At 43.9% G+C, this 18,415-nt stretch overlaps 1 protein-coding gene across 21 annotated transcripts in view; it reads right to left on the bottom strand.

The window, feature by feature from the left end:
* LOC137879901 (potassium channel subfamily T member 1-like) overlaps positions 1–18,415 on the bottom strand; it is a 68,024-nt gene that overhangs the window by 24,071 nt on the left and 25,538 nt on the right. For 14 of the 21 annotated variants that reach the window (XM_068720858.1, XM_068720864.1, XM_068720859.1 and 11 more), the window contains 8 exons: positions 12,609–12,647; positions 4,680–4,759; positions 3,221–3,326; positions 2,511–2,576; positions 2,346–2,394; positions 2,127–2,186; positions 433–507; positions 112–195 (listed from right to left, as the gene is read on the bottom strand). In XM_068720858.1, coding sequence (XP_068576959.1) covers positions 112–195; positions 433–507; positions 2,127–2,186; positions 2,346–2,394; positions 2,511–2,576; positions 3,221–3,326; positions 4,680–4,759; positions 12,609–12,647 — 559 coding nt within the window. Of the gene's footprint in view, positions 1–111; positions 196–432; positions 508–2,126; positions 2,187–2,345; positions 2,395–2,510; positions 2,577–3,220; positions 3,327–4,679; positions 4,760–12,608; positions 12,648–12,789; positions 15,446–18,415 lie in introns of those variants that run through there. The other 7 variants (XM_068720862.1, XM_068720877.1, XM_068720878.1 and 4 more) reach the window with 2 other exon arrangements.

Here is an 18,415-nt window from a genome sequence, read left to right as displayed (position 1 = left end):
TCAGCCTTTATTGCCAGCATTACCCATGAGCCTCTAATATGGCCTCCAATATGTCTGTGACAGGATGGATAATGTACTTTCTAATGAGTCACAGCTATTGAAAATACTTACGATCATGTTCTCCAGGGCACCTTTGGCAAGCCAGCAGTTCAGAAACACCGGGACGAAGATGTTTCTCAATGGATGCCAGAAGATCTTAAAGAAGAGAGGAAAGAAAGGGTGAGAAACATCAGTGACATGTTGGATTTATTGGTCAACATGTTCTCGATACAGAGGAGAAAAGACATCGACCCTTGGATGAGGTACACAGTAATTTAACTTTAACGTTACAGCATTGCATTGCTCAATTCCAAAATGACCTTGAGTGTTAATATCATTTTTTTTTTTTAATGGAACACACTGACTGCTCGGTTAATTCAATGAATTACTCACTGTGATTATAAATGGCACTGAGTTGATCATCTCCAATATGAAGGTTATCTGGAAGATCTGCTCCCAAATGTTCCCCTGGAAGGCAAATTGATGGGAAGTGATTCAATAAACCAGAGAAGTGCAATTCCAGTGACAATGACCGTTGTGGGGAAGTCGGCCGAGACATGAGAACAATACTGTAAAACAGGCCAGAGGACAACGCTTTGGAATCTTAGGGGTTGTCAGTCCATGTTGCTCTAATAATACAATTAAAAATGCTTTATTCTTTGGTACAAAAAACTATTTCTGTATTGATCGGAGTTCCTCAAAGCTGGAATGGAGAGGTTGGTAGTTATCGTTGGGTCGGGGAAACAACACTCCTCATTGACCTTTTTGTGTTGCTTAAGAGCATGTTTGTGTCGCAGGTTAGTGATGCTTTGCTACTGGGCAGTGTGTAAATACAGAAACAGAAATATCATCATATTCTACGTTATTAAATCTCTCTCCATCACAAACTCTTTCTTCTAGCTCGTAATGACTTTTTGAAGAGTTTACTTTGTAAACTACCGTATGTTGTAATTCTCTGCTCTGGCTTTCAGTGCGTTATGTAAATTAAGATTATGAGTGCCCTCGAACTATTACGTGCTGAAGTATGTATTTAATAAGGCCTTGAATGAAGGAAAGGCTAAGCTATTTCTAAATGGCATTTTATTTTAAGTTTGAAAATACTTTGTGGACGCTGGCAAGATGCAGGCCAGTTAATAAAGTGTATAGATAGAGTGAAAGTATGGTGTGTGGGTCTGAATACTAACCACATACTGAGCAGCAGAGTTTACAATTTTCCGTTTGGTGGCGGCCTTTTAAAAAGCTTAGCGGAGAAAATAAAAGTGTGTGACATCAAATCATTTTTTTTTTGCAGTGGCTGAAAAAAACGGGGATTTGTTCCTTCTTAAATATACGTAGAATGTCCTCTGACAAAAAGGGGGGAAAAAAAGACATGGCAAGACATAAAAAAAAAAAGGATATAAGAAACTGCGAATAATAAAACCCAGACAAAACTTCAGAGGATCACCGCAGGGACAGGAAGCTGAAACGTACAGAACGACATGTCCGAGGGACACCAACGGTCTCCGAGCGGCAAAGCTAAAAGCTACAATTTTCCAAACAAAGAGCATATTTCAGGTTGTGTTTCGACTGCTGTGCTGGACTTTTCAATATGCTGTCAACCTCTTCAACAAACTGTACATGTCCCTCTGCTTATTCCTGCTCTTTAGCAGTGATCTCACACAAAGACTGACCCTTTTGTATTTGTGGGAACTTGAGCTATTTCCATAGAATACATAACGCTGATATCTTCACTCACCACTTCCACAGTCTCCCCCCCCCCCCCCCCCCCCTCCCTCCCTTTAAATGCATATCAAAACCATTTGAGAGGAACAAAGTGCACCTTTAGAGGACTCGCATAGATGAAACAAAAACAGCACTTCCAGCCCTGTGAACTGGTTTATGTAACTTGTAACGCGCGCGTGACGTCTGCGTCTAAATTTAGGGGCTAAAGTCTTCCAGCCCCGTGTCTCTGAGAGGCGGCGCTGGACGCTCGGACTGGACCCTCGTGAGGAAGTAGAAACGAGGTGTGCTGGGCTTTAAAAATCAAGACAGCTGTAAGACACATCGGCTCGGGATTAAAGAGAGAAACGGTGCACCGGTTCCCTTACCTTGTAGCTGAGATATGTGATGAGCATGGTCTCCAAGAAACTGATTAAGGCCACCGTCACCTGGAGCAGAGGAGAGAGGGAGACCAGTGAAGCCAGCAGCAGCAGCAGCAGACTCATCTGATACATGGCTGCTAATGGCTCCGGGTTGCTTGAAGATTTAGTTCAAACAGTGGAATTTGAGTCACGTCCGCTTTCATTTGAGCGTTATTAGATACTCACCTGTATCGCCCACAGAGATTCCCGTCTGTCGACGCAGAAAATCAATGACCTGTCAAAAAAAAAAAAACATATGAAAGTTTTCTTTGGTGCGCCTCCATAGAATCGCAACGTCAACAACGAACGCGCCTCAGTTCATAATGAAACGCCATTAAGACCGAAACATACCAGTCGATCGTTGCCGAGTCGGCTGTGCTGTTGTTGCTCCGACATATTGCGCTGTGGAGAAAAACACTAACAGGGGAAACAGAAAAAAAAAAAAAAAAGAGAGCGTGAACGTGTGTGTGTGTGTGTGTGTGTGTGTGTGTGTGTGTGTGTGTGTGTGTGTGTGTGTGGAGAAACAGACCCGCTGGGAAACATTTTGTTCATCTGTTATGTTGCCATAAAGAAGAAACCCACATGTCTCTAAAAAGCTGCTGGCAGTGAGAACAATACAAACAATCCACTACTTCCACATGACTGCACAGACGGAGCGACACGCGCAAATAAAATCCTTTTCAAAATAAATAAGAACACATTAAGATGGCGTCTGGATGAAGTCATCAAAAAAAAACACACATTTAAAAAAGAAAAATGTCACATTTGTTGCTCTATGCACATGGAAAGGGAAAAAAAATAATCCTCTGGCATACCATACAGTCATGTAGTTCATTTCAAATATAACACCAGAGGATAATGAGAGATGACATTTAAAAAGGTGATAAGGAGGTGAGAGAAAGATGCGGCATCTTCAAATAAACAGTTTCTGGACAGTTACAGCCTTTCCTGAGGCGAAGGATGCAGCATTGACTTTACTAAGCTATCGAGAAAACATAGGCACATCTGGAAAAGGGGGATGACCGATGAGAGGGGCTGCATCTGCTCAGAGCGACTCTCACCATGGGTTGCCGTCGACCTCCTTGGGGCTATCCATGCTGACCCGCACCATGTAGAGGGCACAGGTGAGAATCTTCAGTGAGAAGTTGAACAGGCGGATTCTCAGGCCTGCGGACCGACAAAGACACAAACGGTTTGGCTTACCGGAAGAGACGATCGCCTGAAAAATGAGTTTCTTTAGGTCTCTGACATTTCGGTCGGGGTCGCTTTAATAAAAGCTCTGCGCACTCCCCCCGCCCCCCCCACAACTGTCCACCATGTAAAGCTCAGACCCTCCAGCTGTTATGACCACCTCCGTCACTGTGAGTCTACCGCCGACGACAGGCGCAGCCGGATCTCTCCTCCTCGGCGGAAAGTTGATACTGCTCCAACACCAGTTTGTTTGGGTGCATAAATGGCTTTTAGAGAAAAGGCTTATTAAAAGAGGCCAGATGTGTCGAAGCCCTGAAGCGTGACTAATGTAGCTCTGTGCTGCTCTGGCACCCTGTCGCAACGGATCTCCTCTGACGCATGGCTTTCAAACCCTCTAAGAATAACACAAAACATGACACCAGCACCGCTATACGGGCGTCTAATATGAAGACGGACGGGACGGCACAGAAACAGACAAGGGGGACTGTAATGTTTGTCGAATCACGATTCCCTTATTTGAATAGGTGCAGTCAATTACTGGTTAAGCACACCACCACCAGCACCACCAGCAAATATGCAGAACAGCCACTTGGCTGCAGACATGCCTGCTGGGCAGAGGGTGGTGCTAGTTGTATTACCCGAGAATTCCAAATCGGCCTCAGCAGCTTCTCCTAACGCCTCGTGACGCGACCTCTTCAGACGAAGCCGAGTGTCGATGCTAAAGTGATTTGAAACTGGACGAGCAAACGGAGGCGGCATAGAGCACCGGACCCCCGCAGCCCGCTCTGACATTTTCCTTAGAGTCTGCCGTCTCATTGTCAAAGACTGCGGCGGCTCAGCGACGGCGACGGGTTGAGGCCAGGACGTCTCTGGCGAGGACAGGTCGTTAACGTGTCCTCGCCAGAGACGTCCTGCCCTCGTCCTGCCCTCAACCGAGACAGACAGTTCCCGGAGTGAACAACTAGACGCGAAAGAGTGGCTTCCAGACACAATGCAGCAAGCTGCTGCGCTGCACCAATATGTTGCGACATCGCCACTTTCGCCTCCTATTGAGGAAAAACACCGCAGCGCTGCCTCGACAAAATGAGCCGTGCTCTGTCCTTCAAGTGCGCACGTGTACCGTACAATGCTTCACAATGAGCCAGCTAGTGGAACAATAAAAAGGAATATTATAAGCGTCATCACTGACTGCAATCTCCTACATTCTGCTTTCATTTGGTCATTTAGCTCCGAGCACATCTAGCGGCGGCGAGCCTCTTTTTCTTTTTTTTTTTTTGCATTACGGGACGAGAGGAGAGCGGCGGGACGCTCCCCGGCGGCTGTACTTACTTGACCTTTGGTTTTTGATGAAGAAGAGCTTCAGCCTCTCCTTGAAGGTGTTTTCGTTCACGTAGAACTCCACCTGCACCCTGTGGGGAGCAGTCACATGATGTCAGCGTGAATGCACACAGGTGAGCAGCACCGCCCGCCAACACATACATATATATATAGATATATATATATATATACACGGAAATGTCAATCTTACAATCTTACCTTGGCGTTATACATCAGGCGGGAGTCAAAGCAGCCGATATGCAGTGAGATTACTTTGGCTACAGACTAAGACAATACCTGAGTTTCGGTACAGATACCAAAAATTATATACTTTTTTAGCAATAGAAACACATTTGCAACGAAACCCAATTTTTACAACGTCTCAATGTTCTCGTAAAAAAATATATGCTATTTATTCTTGTTTGGATTGCGTTTGCTAAAAAGTATACTCGCCCAGCTGTTACAGGAAATCATTAAGCCTTTCGATAATTGATGCAAAAGGATACATTTCCGTCAATACGCAAAAAAAAAAAAAAGGGTTGAGGTTTGATACCCAGCCTCAGTTTGCATCCTGCTGTTGGAAATGATAATTATAATTGTGTTGGGTGAAGCTGTGCTTTGTGTGGAAAAAGATGGGCACGTCTCCCTTCTGATTACACTAATTCCATTACCCTCCATTTAGCATCAGTCGCTGCATAGAGCTCTGCTTCACTATGCAACAAACAAAGTCAGCCACCAATGCATAGGAGCTTGAAACTCAATGTGCAGCACTGGTACTTGTTAAATAATGCAGATTATTACATAAATAAATGGCCCATTTTTTATTTATTTTTTTTCCCCCCACACACTGACAGTCTCCTGATGATGCACCAGCAAGGACTTACATGCATACTGTAACGGTCTTTTTAAACATTCGATCATCCAAACTCATCAATGTGTGAGTGTAACCGAAGAGGGTTTAATACGCTCCATTTGTTCTTCAGATTTCATAAACCCATTTAGTAGCCAACCACATCATCTGAAATGTTGTTTGTACGACAGTCTGTCTCTCTGTTTTTCTTCACAGACACAAGTGAGAAGATGAACAAACTTCCTGTTACATATACATATTGACCATTACCACAAAGAGAGTCCATTAATAAAAGACAATCAGCTCCCTCCTGAAAAACGAGGCTACTTCAAACCGCAACAAATCCGAAGCAATAAAAGGTTTTCGGCAGACATAATGGACTTTAATAGGAACTTGACCAACCGACCGCTTAAGCGTGGTTAAGTACTGCACTGTAGAATGGACTACAGGTAGTGGGACGGGCCTATTAACGGATTCGTGTAATGTAGAGAGCTTGTTGTCACTAATGAGCATGGAGGGCAATTAACTGTGGCCTCGTTGTTCCAGGGGGGACCCTTTGGAGCCTTCCTCCACCCTGACGAGATGAACGCAGAGTGCAACAAAGGCAAGAGAGGAGAGTAGGAGGGCAATTACAGCAGCACAAAATCCCAAGACAGGCATGTATGTGCAGATTAAGAGTGTAGGTGGAAGAAAGAACATGAGACGTGAACCATATTCCAGCTGTCCCCCCCCCCCCCCCCCCCCCCATCTCTCCCTCCCTCCCTCTTCCAGGCTCTATTGCCATGGAGACAGCTTCCAAGGCAGGAAATGTTCACGGCGGGCTGTGTGTCATGCGTTTCCTGTACGAGCAAGTTAGCCGTAGCTACACACACACACACACACACACACACACACACACACACACACACACACATGCACAGTTTCTTGTCTATAGGCACCAACGACACACACACACACACACACACACCCCCTGACTCCGTCCTTACCGAAACACACCGCGAAATGTGAACCACTCAAACCGAGTGCATGGGAGTGCTCCACCGTCAGGGCAATGATGTGTGTCGTCTCCATTGACACAGCTGTCAGAATAGACATAGGAAACAGCTACACAGGCTTCGTGTTTACCCAGCTCGACTACAGACACCTGACCCGTATTTTACAGTCTGTAAACATTTGGCCGGAGACTCACTATCTGTAGCGCTGGCTCTGTATTCCATCAGATTTGATTTGAGACGAAACAACGATCATGAGGGCAGTGAGTGACCTTCAGCCTGGTTCGAGGGGGTTTTCATCCACTGTGGCTCTCGGATCTCATGCAACAATAGTTCCGTATTGTTCTCTTGACTTGCTTTTCCTTCGTAGGATTGTGCCACGTCAACTGTGTCAACGAAAGCATGGTCATAAATTATGCATAAATTACGGCACAATTAAGGCTCCAATAATACCGTATAAGGCTACGTGTTCAAAGTAAGAAAATATACAACCCATTAGCGGAAATAAAAAATACACGGCTACGATTCCTACACCGAATATGAATATGAACACCTTCAAAAAAAGAAAATGTGACCCCCGTCAAACACTTACAGATCTCTGCCAGGCCCTGTGTGTGTGTGTGTGTGTGTGTGTGTGTGTGTGTGTGTGTGTGTGTGTGTGTGTGTGTGTGTGTGTGTGTGTGGTCCTTTTTCTAAAGTAGCTCTGACTACAAATAGCACTTCAGCTCGGCGACTGCCAGTAACTGCAGCAGCACCTTTCAATAAGTACTCGCGCTCTTTTCTTTGGCATCTCTGTCGTCTGCAAACCATCACCGCCGATCTACGGCCATCAGTCGGACGTCTCAAATACATAAAACTAATAAGAGCGGTTTTGAATATCCGAGAGGGCAGACGGCATCCGACAGGTTGGTGCTTCCCAACCTTAGGGAGAGACTCTCCCTTTGCTTCTTTCAAGCTTAAAGATGGTCGGCAAGGCTGTGGAGCCAGGAATGTTTGCACATAGTCACAATAGATGGAGAATGACCTAGTGTCCTCAATTAACAGCTCTCCATGGTACGTAGAGCCTTTTGTATATGTGACAGAGTGGGTACCAGGGTCGTGATCATGATGAAAGTAATGAGGAGCGAAAGTAACCCGAGAGGAAGATGGAGTCCGGAGGGAACGACCGGCGATCCCGCCTCCGGTGTTAAAGTGGCAAAACGCAAACACACAGAGTCCACCGCGGCCGGTGATAGGATGACAATATGATGCCTGAAACACAGAGAGTACACAACTGCACCATAGACTCTGTGAATAAAACATCACACAGTTTCAGCACAGTCCGAGGCAGCATCACCTCGGACCGAAATGATCAAGGGAACTCTGGGAGGAAGCTACAGAACGTCTATGCTGAGACGACCCGGCGTCCGACAGAAATACATTCCCCACACAACTTCTCTGCACTCTCGAGTGCATTTTCGAGGGAAACTCATTTTCTACTTGGTTAGGTTTAGTAAAAAAAAACAACAAAAAAAACATCAACATTTGGCTTAAAATGACAAAACAAGCACTGATGCTTCCGTTTGCTCTTGATTAAAAAAAAAAAAGCAATCAAATCCTGGACAGTCTTTTAATATCCTGTCTTGTTGAGGGCATTTTATAGTGTACACTCAGCATAAAGTACCCCACTTAAATAACCACATTACCACACGTTTTGGTACAGCAACAGATGTTCCAGTTATCTGCCCAGTTATCTCTGACCAGCCAGAGTTAAACTACACACCAGGGTTCAACGCAAATGTTTCTCTTGGCATGTGGCTCAGAAAACTACCAGCCTAAAAATGTTTTTTTACCTAACCCTACACAAATGGTTTTATCTAATTTCAATATTTATTTGTTTGCTCTGTCCCCCCCTCCCTCTCTGCCTGTTGAAAATAGAAGACTCCCCCCCCATTCACCACCCTCACACATGGGCCCAATATAGCAGCTGGAGGGATTCTAAAAATATTACACTTGAATACGAACATTCAAAAGCTGCGGATGTCTTTTGTTATCCTCTACTTCAGCTCCACCGAGCTGCAGCTAAAACTTCTCACGGGCCAGACGGGGCCTGTTGCAAAATGTGAAAAGGTACTTTGTCAAATGGATACTGAAAGCCGGTCTCTCAACAGGGACATGTGCGGGTTTCTGTTCTGATCAGATGCGGGGAGGATAAACACCTTATTGGGAGCTGGGAGGCCTGTGGGTTGATGGGCTGGACGTGGAAGAGCAGGCAGAGGTCATTTCTGGTGCTCCAAGGCGTCCCGGCACTCCGTGAGCGGCTGCATATGTGCGTTGGGAGTTGTGGAGAGGGTCCTGAATATTCTCCGTGTGCACATGTGTTCAAGGACGTAGAAATCCCTGAAGCTTTTTGTTTTTAATAGCGTTTGCTAGTGTAAGTGCAGAGCGGCACATTTTACGATATTGTAGCCTCGAATCAGCATGTCAAAGACGCTGAATCAAAGCGGCCGTCACGTGTCTGTCCAGGTCTATAAAAGGGGGTTCTGACACAAACGCGCAGTTTTAATGAGAGTGCTGCTCACGTTAAGGATGACTACGCCGTTTGTGTAATACCAAATTAATCTTCCTGTTGACTGAAGTGACGATTTCAAGAGGACAGAAGCTAAATCGCTGAATATATATATATATATATATATATATATATATATATATATATATATATATATATATATATATATATATATATATATATATCGGATAACACGCGAGACCGTCCCGGAGACAGGTTGAGCCACATGAAAGAGATGTTCCTTCTTCCTAAAAAAGAGACAATAACAGAACATGTCCAACCCGGAACAACAAGAGGATTTCGGAGGATGCTGGTTGAGGGCAATTAATACAGAACAAAAAAAATTAATTAATTTGGCATTTACAAAAAAGTTCAAATCTGAAGGGAAATAAAGACATTTATCAAACAAAACTAAGATTAAACCAACCCAAATAACCACAACATGGGGCGATTGACGCCTGTGTCCTCGTGGTGTCTTCCACAGTCCACTTATTTTCAGCACACCTCAATATCAGCTTCCTGAGATGCGAGGTCAGGTGACACCGTTCACCTTTTTAGCATCGAAAACTACCACTAGGTTCTGCCGTACAATTTACATTGAGGTAATTGGAAACAACGAGTGAATCATAAAAGCTTACTAGAAAAGGCTCCAACAGGGGTTTTACAGATCCAAACCCCTAAATTCCCCTTAGGTTTAGGCTCAGCACTGTAAAAACAAACAGAAACAACCTCGGGGAATAAACGGGGCCTAAGAGCATGAGGCTGTCAGACTGGACAATGGCATTTTTTTGGGACCTTATAAATAAGGCCACAAAAAGAGGGTTGTACAAGATCTGCTTGCTTAGCATTTGTCTTTTTCAGAGAAAGATGCCAACATATTGGCCATCAAACTATAAATAGTAAAGCTCACAAAATGGCAGATTGAGTGAAATGTACTCTGAGAAATAGGAAAAGAAATTATATACAAAAAGGGCAATTTTCTTGTATAAAAAATGTCAAATGAAAGCCGGAACACTCTAGATCATGGGTCTTGAATGTGCAGCAATTTGCCATAACAATAAAAAGACGGAGGCCTCCAACATCTTCAAATGAGCAAGGTCGAAACTCACCATTCCCTCCCCAGCGGTGCAATCTTTAGAAGAGGAAACGATGACAGTGATTGTCACCTGAACGTGAAATGGTTTCACAACCAAATGACAGTGAAGTCAAAAGAACATTCGAACGTTTCATTTACTGCTCGACTGACATTGCTTTTTTCCAAAAGCCGCGTCTCCTCTTGTCAGCCAGCACCACAGCAGCCTCCGACTCACTCTGCGGAGGCTGACGGCAGCACTAGCAACGCCACCTGAAAAGATCACAGGTCGGCAGCAGCATCGCTAACAAACGTCAAGCGGCGTCAAATGAAGCCTTCAGAAAGGAGGGCGATGTTCTTTTCACATCGCCTTACAGAAAAGTTGCTTCGCTATTGCACGGTAAACATCACAATTCTGACGCTCCATGCACTCCAGTAGTTGGTTCTAACCTGCTGCCTACCTCGTGCTTGGACCCTGGCACGTCTCGGTGTAGAGCGCCTCCATATTGAGAGGAAGCAGCTGTGGTGGATCGAGCGCCCAAGAATGCACCTTCAGCACCCTGTACCGAGGATTATATATATATATATATATATATCCGAGGTTTCATAATGTGCGGCAACACAGAGGCTTGTGTTTCTGTTTGATTCTGAAACCAAACATTTGCGGTTTTCTGAATGTGCGACTTTGATGAGCTGAAACCGAGACATTTCCTGTGATGTTTCAGTACAGTTTTTCAAAATGTATTTATTTTCAGCCACCAGAAGAACGCCAGTATCACTGGTCTCATCTTTGCCGTTTAGTGTTAGTGTAGTTGTTTCATGGAAACAAAAGAGAAACGGCTAAATATGTGTTTTTAATCAATATTTATGAACCTTATTCCTTTTTAATAACAAAAAAAGGCGATATGCTCGGTCAGCCTGAATTTCTAGAGGTGGCATCAGCAGGAAAACAAAAGAAAGAAGAAGAAGAGGATAACAGTGATGAAGAGAACATTAACCTGTCAACACATGATTATAGCTCTCCGCTTAGCACAATCCCCAAGGAGAACAATCCACTTTCCGACAGCAGTACAGCCCCAGAAAACACCAACGTTCAAGAGGCATCTCACCACGGCTGAGGGAGGAAATCTCTCTGCAGCAGGTCTGCTATTGACATGCAAAAAAAAAAAAAAAAAAAAAAAAAAAAAAACTGCCAGCAAGTGCTGCTCGAGTAACTCCCGGTGAACATTGAATCGCATTTCAAATCACCTGCGGTTTGGATCTAGAGTTGCAAAAATTGTAATTCATTTTTTTTTTTTCTTCCAGACTTTCTATAATCAATCTGGATAAAATCTAAATACGCCAAAAAACGGATACGAGCTGGGAAGCTAACCATGGGACAGAGATTCTTACCCATTTCTGACATTCATGTATTTATGAGTCATAAATATACAAGCTGTTGGTCCTGAAAGCAAACCGGCCGCTGTCTGATCGGATTTCTATCGTTGCAGTGGAACGACCAAACGAGATGCAACACACACTGACCGCGTAGCGAAGCGAAACCGCTTCATCCAGAAGAGGAGAAACTAACGACTGAATTCCACAAATTCCAAACAAGCAATCGTTGTCAATTAACCGATGTGGTCTCCACGCTTCACCTCTGTTATTTTTAGTTTAGAAATATCCCAAATAGCCCATGAAACAAGCATCAACGTGAATTATTAGGAGTTATTCTCGGACATACATGTATAGCGCTGTTTGTTGCATGTAGATGGTGTGTGTGTGTGTGTGTGTGTGTGTGTGTGTGTGTGTGTGTGTGTGTGTGTGTGTGTGTGTGTGCGCGCCGCCACTGAGAAGCAGCGGAGGAGGTCTGTTATTCTACATGCTGGCGTAGGCTGAAGTCATTTCATTACACATATATTACATGTTCATTTCCATGTGATGCAGCATCAGTACAGCACAAACAGATTGACATGTCGGGGGATTTCAGCCCCTATTTCACCCATATAACACCACAGCGTGTCCAGAGACTCATCTTTACGCCGAGATCTAACATTCACAGCAAGTGATGGAGTGAAGACCGGTGTGCACATTCAGTCAAAAAAGGGACAGATAAAACACCTGGAATACATTAGTAAAAACACACAAGCTGCCTTTTCACCATTTACTGTGACAAGATCGAATGTATCAAAAACAAAAACAAAAAAAAAATCGGTGTTCTTTTTAAGTTCTTTGCCACAACAATTGGTGAAAAGGTAGCTACACACGAATGGGTTATTCTCAGCATTCTGCAACCATTGCCACGACAATCATTGCCCACTGTACGGATAACGTTGTAATGGTGATGTTGCCTCCGAAGGCATAATGTCCACATTCAGTATATGCAAAATCCGAAGCGAACAATACTGTGCTTTTGTGCTCGCAAAACAGTCCTGTGTAAAGTTACCATTGCAGATTTACAATCCATGCCATGCAAGCCATGATGCTGCCAGGGACTTACTGGGCATTGGTTGAGTCCATACTGTACTCCTCTTGATACCTGGACGCAGCACACATGGACACAGATAGGCACAGGTTAGGACAGAGTGGGGTTCGAGGAAGCGGGAAAGGGAAGGAAAGAGCAAAAGGAAACAAAAAGGAATGCGGCTCGGGAATGCCGCCGTAAATGTATTTGCATTCACTTGCATCTCCAGTCAGAACGCAACTATCGGATGACCTCGTCGAAGAACCTGAGCTCAGTTTGCGCAGCGAGAAGGCTGGAGACGAGGGTCCGAGACCACGGTAGCGGGTCGGTGTCCGATCGGATCCTGCATCTGAGCCGCTGCGCAGCTGAAGCCGACCGTCAAGATTTTTCCAACAAGGTTTCACCGAGTCACCTTTCAAACTCCTGATACGAGTAAATACAAAGATTCAGCGGAAACTGACTGCGTCTGAGCCCGAAAAAAAAAAAAGGGAAATACAAAATGTATTTCGGAGCTGTTAATACTTCACAGGGCGCATGCAAGGCAAACTCTGCACATTGAGTTGATCCAAAAAAAAAAAAAAGAAAAAAAAGAAAACGTTGCTTCAGCTGACCGACGAACAGATGGGACACTTAATGCAAACCACAGGGGATCGGTGGACACACCCTCCCGGGTCGATCTCATTGGTCGAGATGACCAAGGGAGGAAAGGGAAGTGTGTACCACTGAGGGAGCGGACAGACAGGGAGACATACCCAGATATTGACCTTATATGGCTGACATATGGACAATTGTGATGGACTATGGGTCAAAGATGAAAACGGAACAAATTGTCTTGAGAACTCTGGCTTCCTTTGGAAACCAATTACTGACATTTGTTTCTTAAATTGTGAACAAATTCTTTTCAAATATTCAAAACTGCATATATATATATATATAAAAAAAAAAAAAAAATCAACCCAGTAATTAATGACACAGGTAACAGCACGACTGGGACTTCTTGGCTGAGGCAGAAGAACACAAAGCCACTGTGATGTGGGCGGTAGACAGTTTAACTAATAAACAACAGGCGGGACTAAATAGCATTAATTATGAAATGCAGCCAAAAGGAAAACAAAAAGTTCCCTTACTACCGTACAGAAATGTACGGAAGCATTAAATGAGAGACGTGAGAGGAACAGACGACATGTTTGATATCTTACTCTGTATTGTAAAAAAAAAAAATATTTTTATTTATCACCTTATTTTACCTTTGGAGTAGAATCGTTGGCGGCCCATTTGACATCAAATCTCACTTTAAGCCTTTCTTATAATTAAGTTTAGGTCCAGCACAACGAACAGACGTACCATTAATTCAGATACATTTTAGGACAATCCTGTATGTAGAGTAAGAGCCGGACCATATGTGAATATCAACACTACATAATGGCCTAATAAACATAGTTCACTTTCTGTAGAGCCCATTAGTTTTGAGCTAAACAGAACATTCTATCTGCATAACCCCCTAGAGTTCTGTTGCTTCTCTTTGTAATATAAAAGACATCACTGTGCATCAAGTCCCTCATCCTTACATGAACGCTTTAAAACAACATTAACAGAAACATTCATTGAGCACCATGTCTGTAGGTTACTGTACTCGTCTTGCAGTTCACAAACAGATGTGAGAACACCGTTAGACGCGAGTGAAATGCTTCGAGGCCAAGTCCAAAGCGCGTCTAAAAATATCAAACTTCAGCGGTGGATGTATAAAAATATAATTTAGGTTGACGTCCCTTTGAAGCTTGTAAATAAAGTCTGTCTGCCGTGTGGAGGAATATGTGTTCATGAGGTCATTACTGAATTTTATTATTGAAAAGCTTCAGACAAAACCAGCCTTTTTTTTCTTTTTTCTTTTTTTTTTTTAAAAAAGGACTAATGGAGTGTCCATTAAACCTCGGAAGCAGCAGGTCACAAGAGAGGAACTGTGCTATGCCAGTAACTAATCGAGGACCGTAGAGGATTACTATGGTCCCCGGGAACCAATAAAAAAATCAGTCCTATGGCTTTTAGTGGATGTTGACGACAGACTGTTGTCAACAATGTTCCTTCTGTAACTTTCTAATGAAGCTAGAGAGGTAAAGAAAAGGTGATTTTAAAACAATCATTACCAGGAGTTTGTAATTCACTGGAGGCTTTTTTGTCAGTAAGACCTTTCATTTGTAGTTCTAATCATATCGCATGAAAGTTGTTTCCCTATTTTTTTTAAAAGACAGATTCAACATTTAGTTAATTTCACTTTATTTTAGGTACAAAGAAAGATGGCTGGCCGGGTGTTTTTGGGAAACTTTCTGACAGCAGTGAAGTTCAACTGCACTGAAGGAGAAGCAACAGCCTGGTGTGCTGTATGTGGCAGAGCAACACTTCATTTTCCAGCTATTTGAGACTAGCTATCGCCGTACATTGTGTACATGGCAATATGGCACAAAACGTTGCGATATTATATTTTCTCCATATCGCCCAGCGCTACAATTTACTGCACAATAGACTACTGTACCGGTGTGAGTCGCGGGGCTCCGGCTGCCCCTTTAAAAACTTAGTTCAGAAGTGAGAGCAATTTTGGAAACGCTTAGTCTGCTCATCATAAATACTGAACAGGAACGACATCAACCCCTCTGATGTGATCTCAGTGTCCATTCTGTGGCTATTAGCACTAAAGATGCTATCTGGCTGCTAAGAGCTTTAGCGGAGTGTAGAGGATGCGACTGACCGAGGCTCCCTCTGCCCCGCTCAGCGCTCTGACTCAAGCTGAACCGTCCTCGTATTCAGTTATAGCCTCATGCCCTTCACATTTCACTCCAATCATGATCAAAAACAAACGCAACAAAGAAGCGCACAGATCCTCACCTCTTTGCAGCTGATCTGGAATCACAAGTCTGAGCTGAGCTACTGACACAACAAGTGCAGAAATGACCAGCACTTTCAAAATGATGCTTTCAAATACCTTTGACTGAGAACGGCCTCAAGGACTGCCCGATAGAATAGGGGGAGGGCCTCTCTCACTCACACACACACGCACGCACGCACGCACGCACACACACACACACACACACACACACACGCACGCACGCACGCACACACACACACACACACACACCCCATCTCTGCAGCAATTTCAAGGGCAAATGGGATTTGTAGTTTTCAAATCTGTTTCCCTTGCATCAAGAAAGCTTGCCAACATTCCATCACATACTACATTTCCCATGATGCTCCTCTCTACCACAGAGGCAGCTCAAGTTACCAATACCCGTACTCAATACCCGTTTCTGACTGGCTGTCAGGCGTTGATTAAAACCTAATAATAGAACCCCCCCCCCCCCCCCCCAGACCAGACCTGGTTCTGGTCAAGAGCTAAACCTCAGTTCTAAAAAAAAAAAATCGGTCTGAAGGTATATTAAACTGCAGGTAACCATAGCAACAGCACCTCTGTACCTTTGTGTTACTTTACCAGCTACAGTGTGTCTACGTTTCAAAATGACCTGAACAGACTACGAGTAACAAAAGTAAAAAATAAATGAAATAAACGGAAAAGTCCTCTGGCCATGACATATGATGGCCAAGAATTTAGTATGCATCAGGACAAGTCATCATGTATTATCGATTACTTGGACAACCCCAGTTCTGATTCAAAAACTAGGCCAGGCTCAACCTAAACTTCACATTGTAGAGCTTTAGTGACTTTGTATTTTGTGGGGTTGGGCCGACTGTCATGAAACAATAACACTCAGCTATTCAGATCTCTGGGTCATTACGGACAGTGTTGCAATCAATAGGCTGAAAGGTTTTGTAGCTATACTGTACTGTTCTGGACAGTATGGATGATTCTTTTCATCAATATTATTCATTTTCTACCTTTATTGGTATTAAATTCACTGGATGGGCTGCAAACACATTCCCCATGTGGTTAGTTTGTGTTTCTTTTGTCTCTTAGTGCGTTCGTTTTGGACAAAATGAGAATTTAGTTAATTTCTTACTCCTCTGCTTTGAACTGAAGCCATTTCTTTCCAAAAATGACACTATCTAGATAGATAGATAGATAGATAGATAGATAGATAGATGGAGAGAGAGAGAGAGAGATGCTCGTGATACTGTGCCCACCCCCTTGTTGATGCTCTAAGCATGTGCAGCTTACTGATGAAAACACCAGAAACATCACGGACTCAATGATAGCAGCGTTCTAGAGAGCGCTCTACCAAGCACCTCGGCCAATCGGAGCGCTCTACCAAGCACCTCGGCCAATCGGAGCGCTCTACCAAGCACCTCGGCCAATCGGAGCGCTCTACCAAGCACCTCGGCCAATCGGAGCACTCTACCAAGCACCTCGGCCAATCGGAGCGCTCTCCTTCCTTTCCTCGCTCGCAACTCAAAGATTACGAAGCTTTTGGTGCTGGTGCTGCTTTAGCGCTCTGCACAGCACAGGTTGGGAGCTTTTTCTGGAACGCGGCCCAGATTCAGTTCATCCGACATCCCGGAGCTGGCCGTGTGAGCCCATCAGTTTGTAGCGGCGTCGCTGGGATTATCACACATCCTCGCATTCTTACGGCCCTTTAATTGATTCTGTTAAGCCCTTAAGAGGAAGGACAAGGCAAGTGAACGACGCGGGCAATCGATGATCTGGCCAATGCATGTGCACAATTACTACGTGCATATACACACTTACAGCATTCAGCCAAGCACACACACACACACACACACACACACACACATCTCAGAGTGAGAGGCTTAACTAACACATGCTTTCAGATGTTCCCTCTTGATATCGAAGGTCTTTTTAAAAAGGGTCATTTTGTTTAGGGACCGTAGCACTCGTTATTCTTGGGTTGCGACTCTCAAGTCAATCACTAAGATATTTTCATCCTTAATGAATAATAACGACGGACAACGTGCAATTTACCCCAAGGACAACATTAAAACCCCCACCCCCCCTCAATTAAACCTCGGGTCCTCAAATCAAAATGAGAGTTTAATTGTTCCGTGAAAGCAGGGCGCTATAAATAAAACGTGAGGACGAAAAGGGGCAGAAGACGCACACTTCAGCAGTCTGTGGATTCAATAAGTTGGGAAATGCCGTAAAATCGTTTCCCGCATGTGAAGGAGAACTGATTATTCCTCCGTCGTTGTGAGAAAGGACTAACGGTAAGGTAAACATGAACATGCGGTGTTAAAAGGCAGCCACGACAAGGCAAACATCCATCTCCAGAGAGAATAGAATAGTTGAGATCGTAAACAGGGAGAAGACTTTGCAAAATACCACATCCTCTTCTCCCCCAGTGAGCTGCTGCTCTTTTATTACACTTGTCTTAGTATTTATTTTAACAGTGTAAATGTCCATTACCTTCCAGCCATTTCCCAACTGACTGCTGCTGCTTACAACAATAGAAATCCTCATTTAGCTGTTGTAGATTCATCTACATTACCCGAGCCTCAAACTGTGGATTCAGACTCAACAGGATATTCACAGTTCATTTTTTCACCCGAAATGCATCTAAATTACTGTATTAGATGCAGAATACGCTGCACCATTTGAAGAGGATTTCTGCATCAAAGTGTCTGCAGTGGGATAACAAGAAGGTGTGTGTGTGTGTGTGTGTGTGTGTGTGTGTGTGTGTGTGTGTGTGTGAGAGCAGCGGGGAAGTAAATAATATGACAGAAGTACAATCAAGAATGTACAATCAAAAGTACATTAAAGTAGCTTTTTCTTTGAATCAATACTGATTGACATATAACTTGTTATAGATTTAAGTTACCAGTAACTGATATTCTGTCCTGACAACAAATGCTCTTAAAATGACAAATTTTTTTCTGCAGAG

Source organism: Cebidichthys violaceus, unplaced genomic scaffold (genome assembly GCF_023349555.1).
Source record: "Cebidichthys violaceus isolate CVI_PGR_0920_01 unplaced genomic scaffold, fCebVio1.0.p SCAF_26, whole genome shotgun sequence".
NCBI lineage: Eukaryota > Metazoa > Chordata > Actinopteri > Perciformes > Stichaeidae > Cebidichthys > Cebidichthys violaceus.
This window is presented reverse-complemented; position numbering and strand designations above follow the sequence as displayed.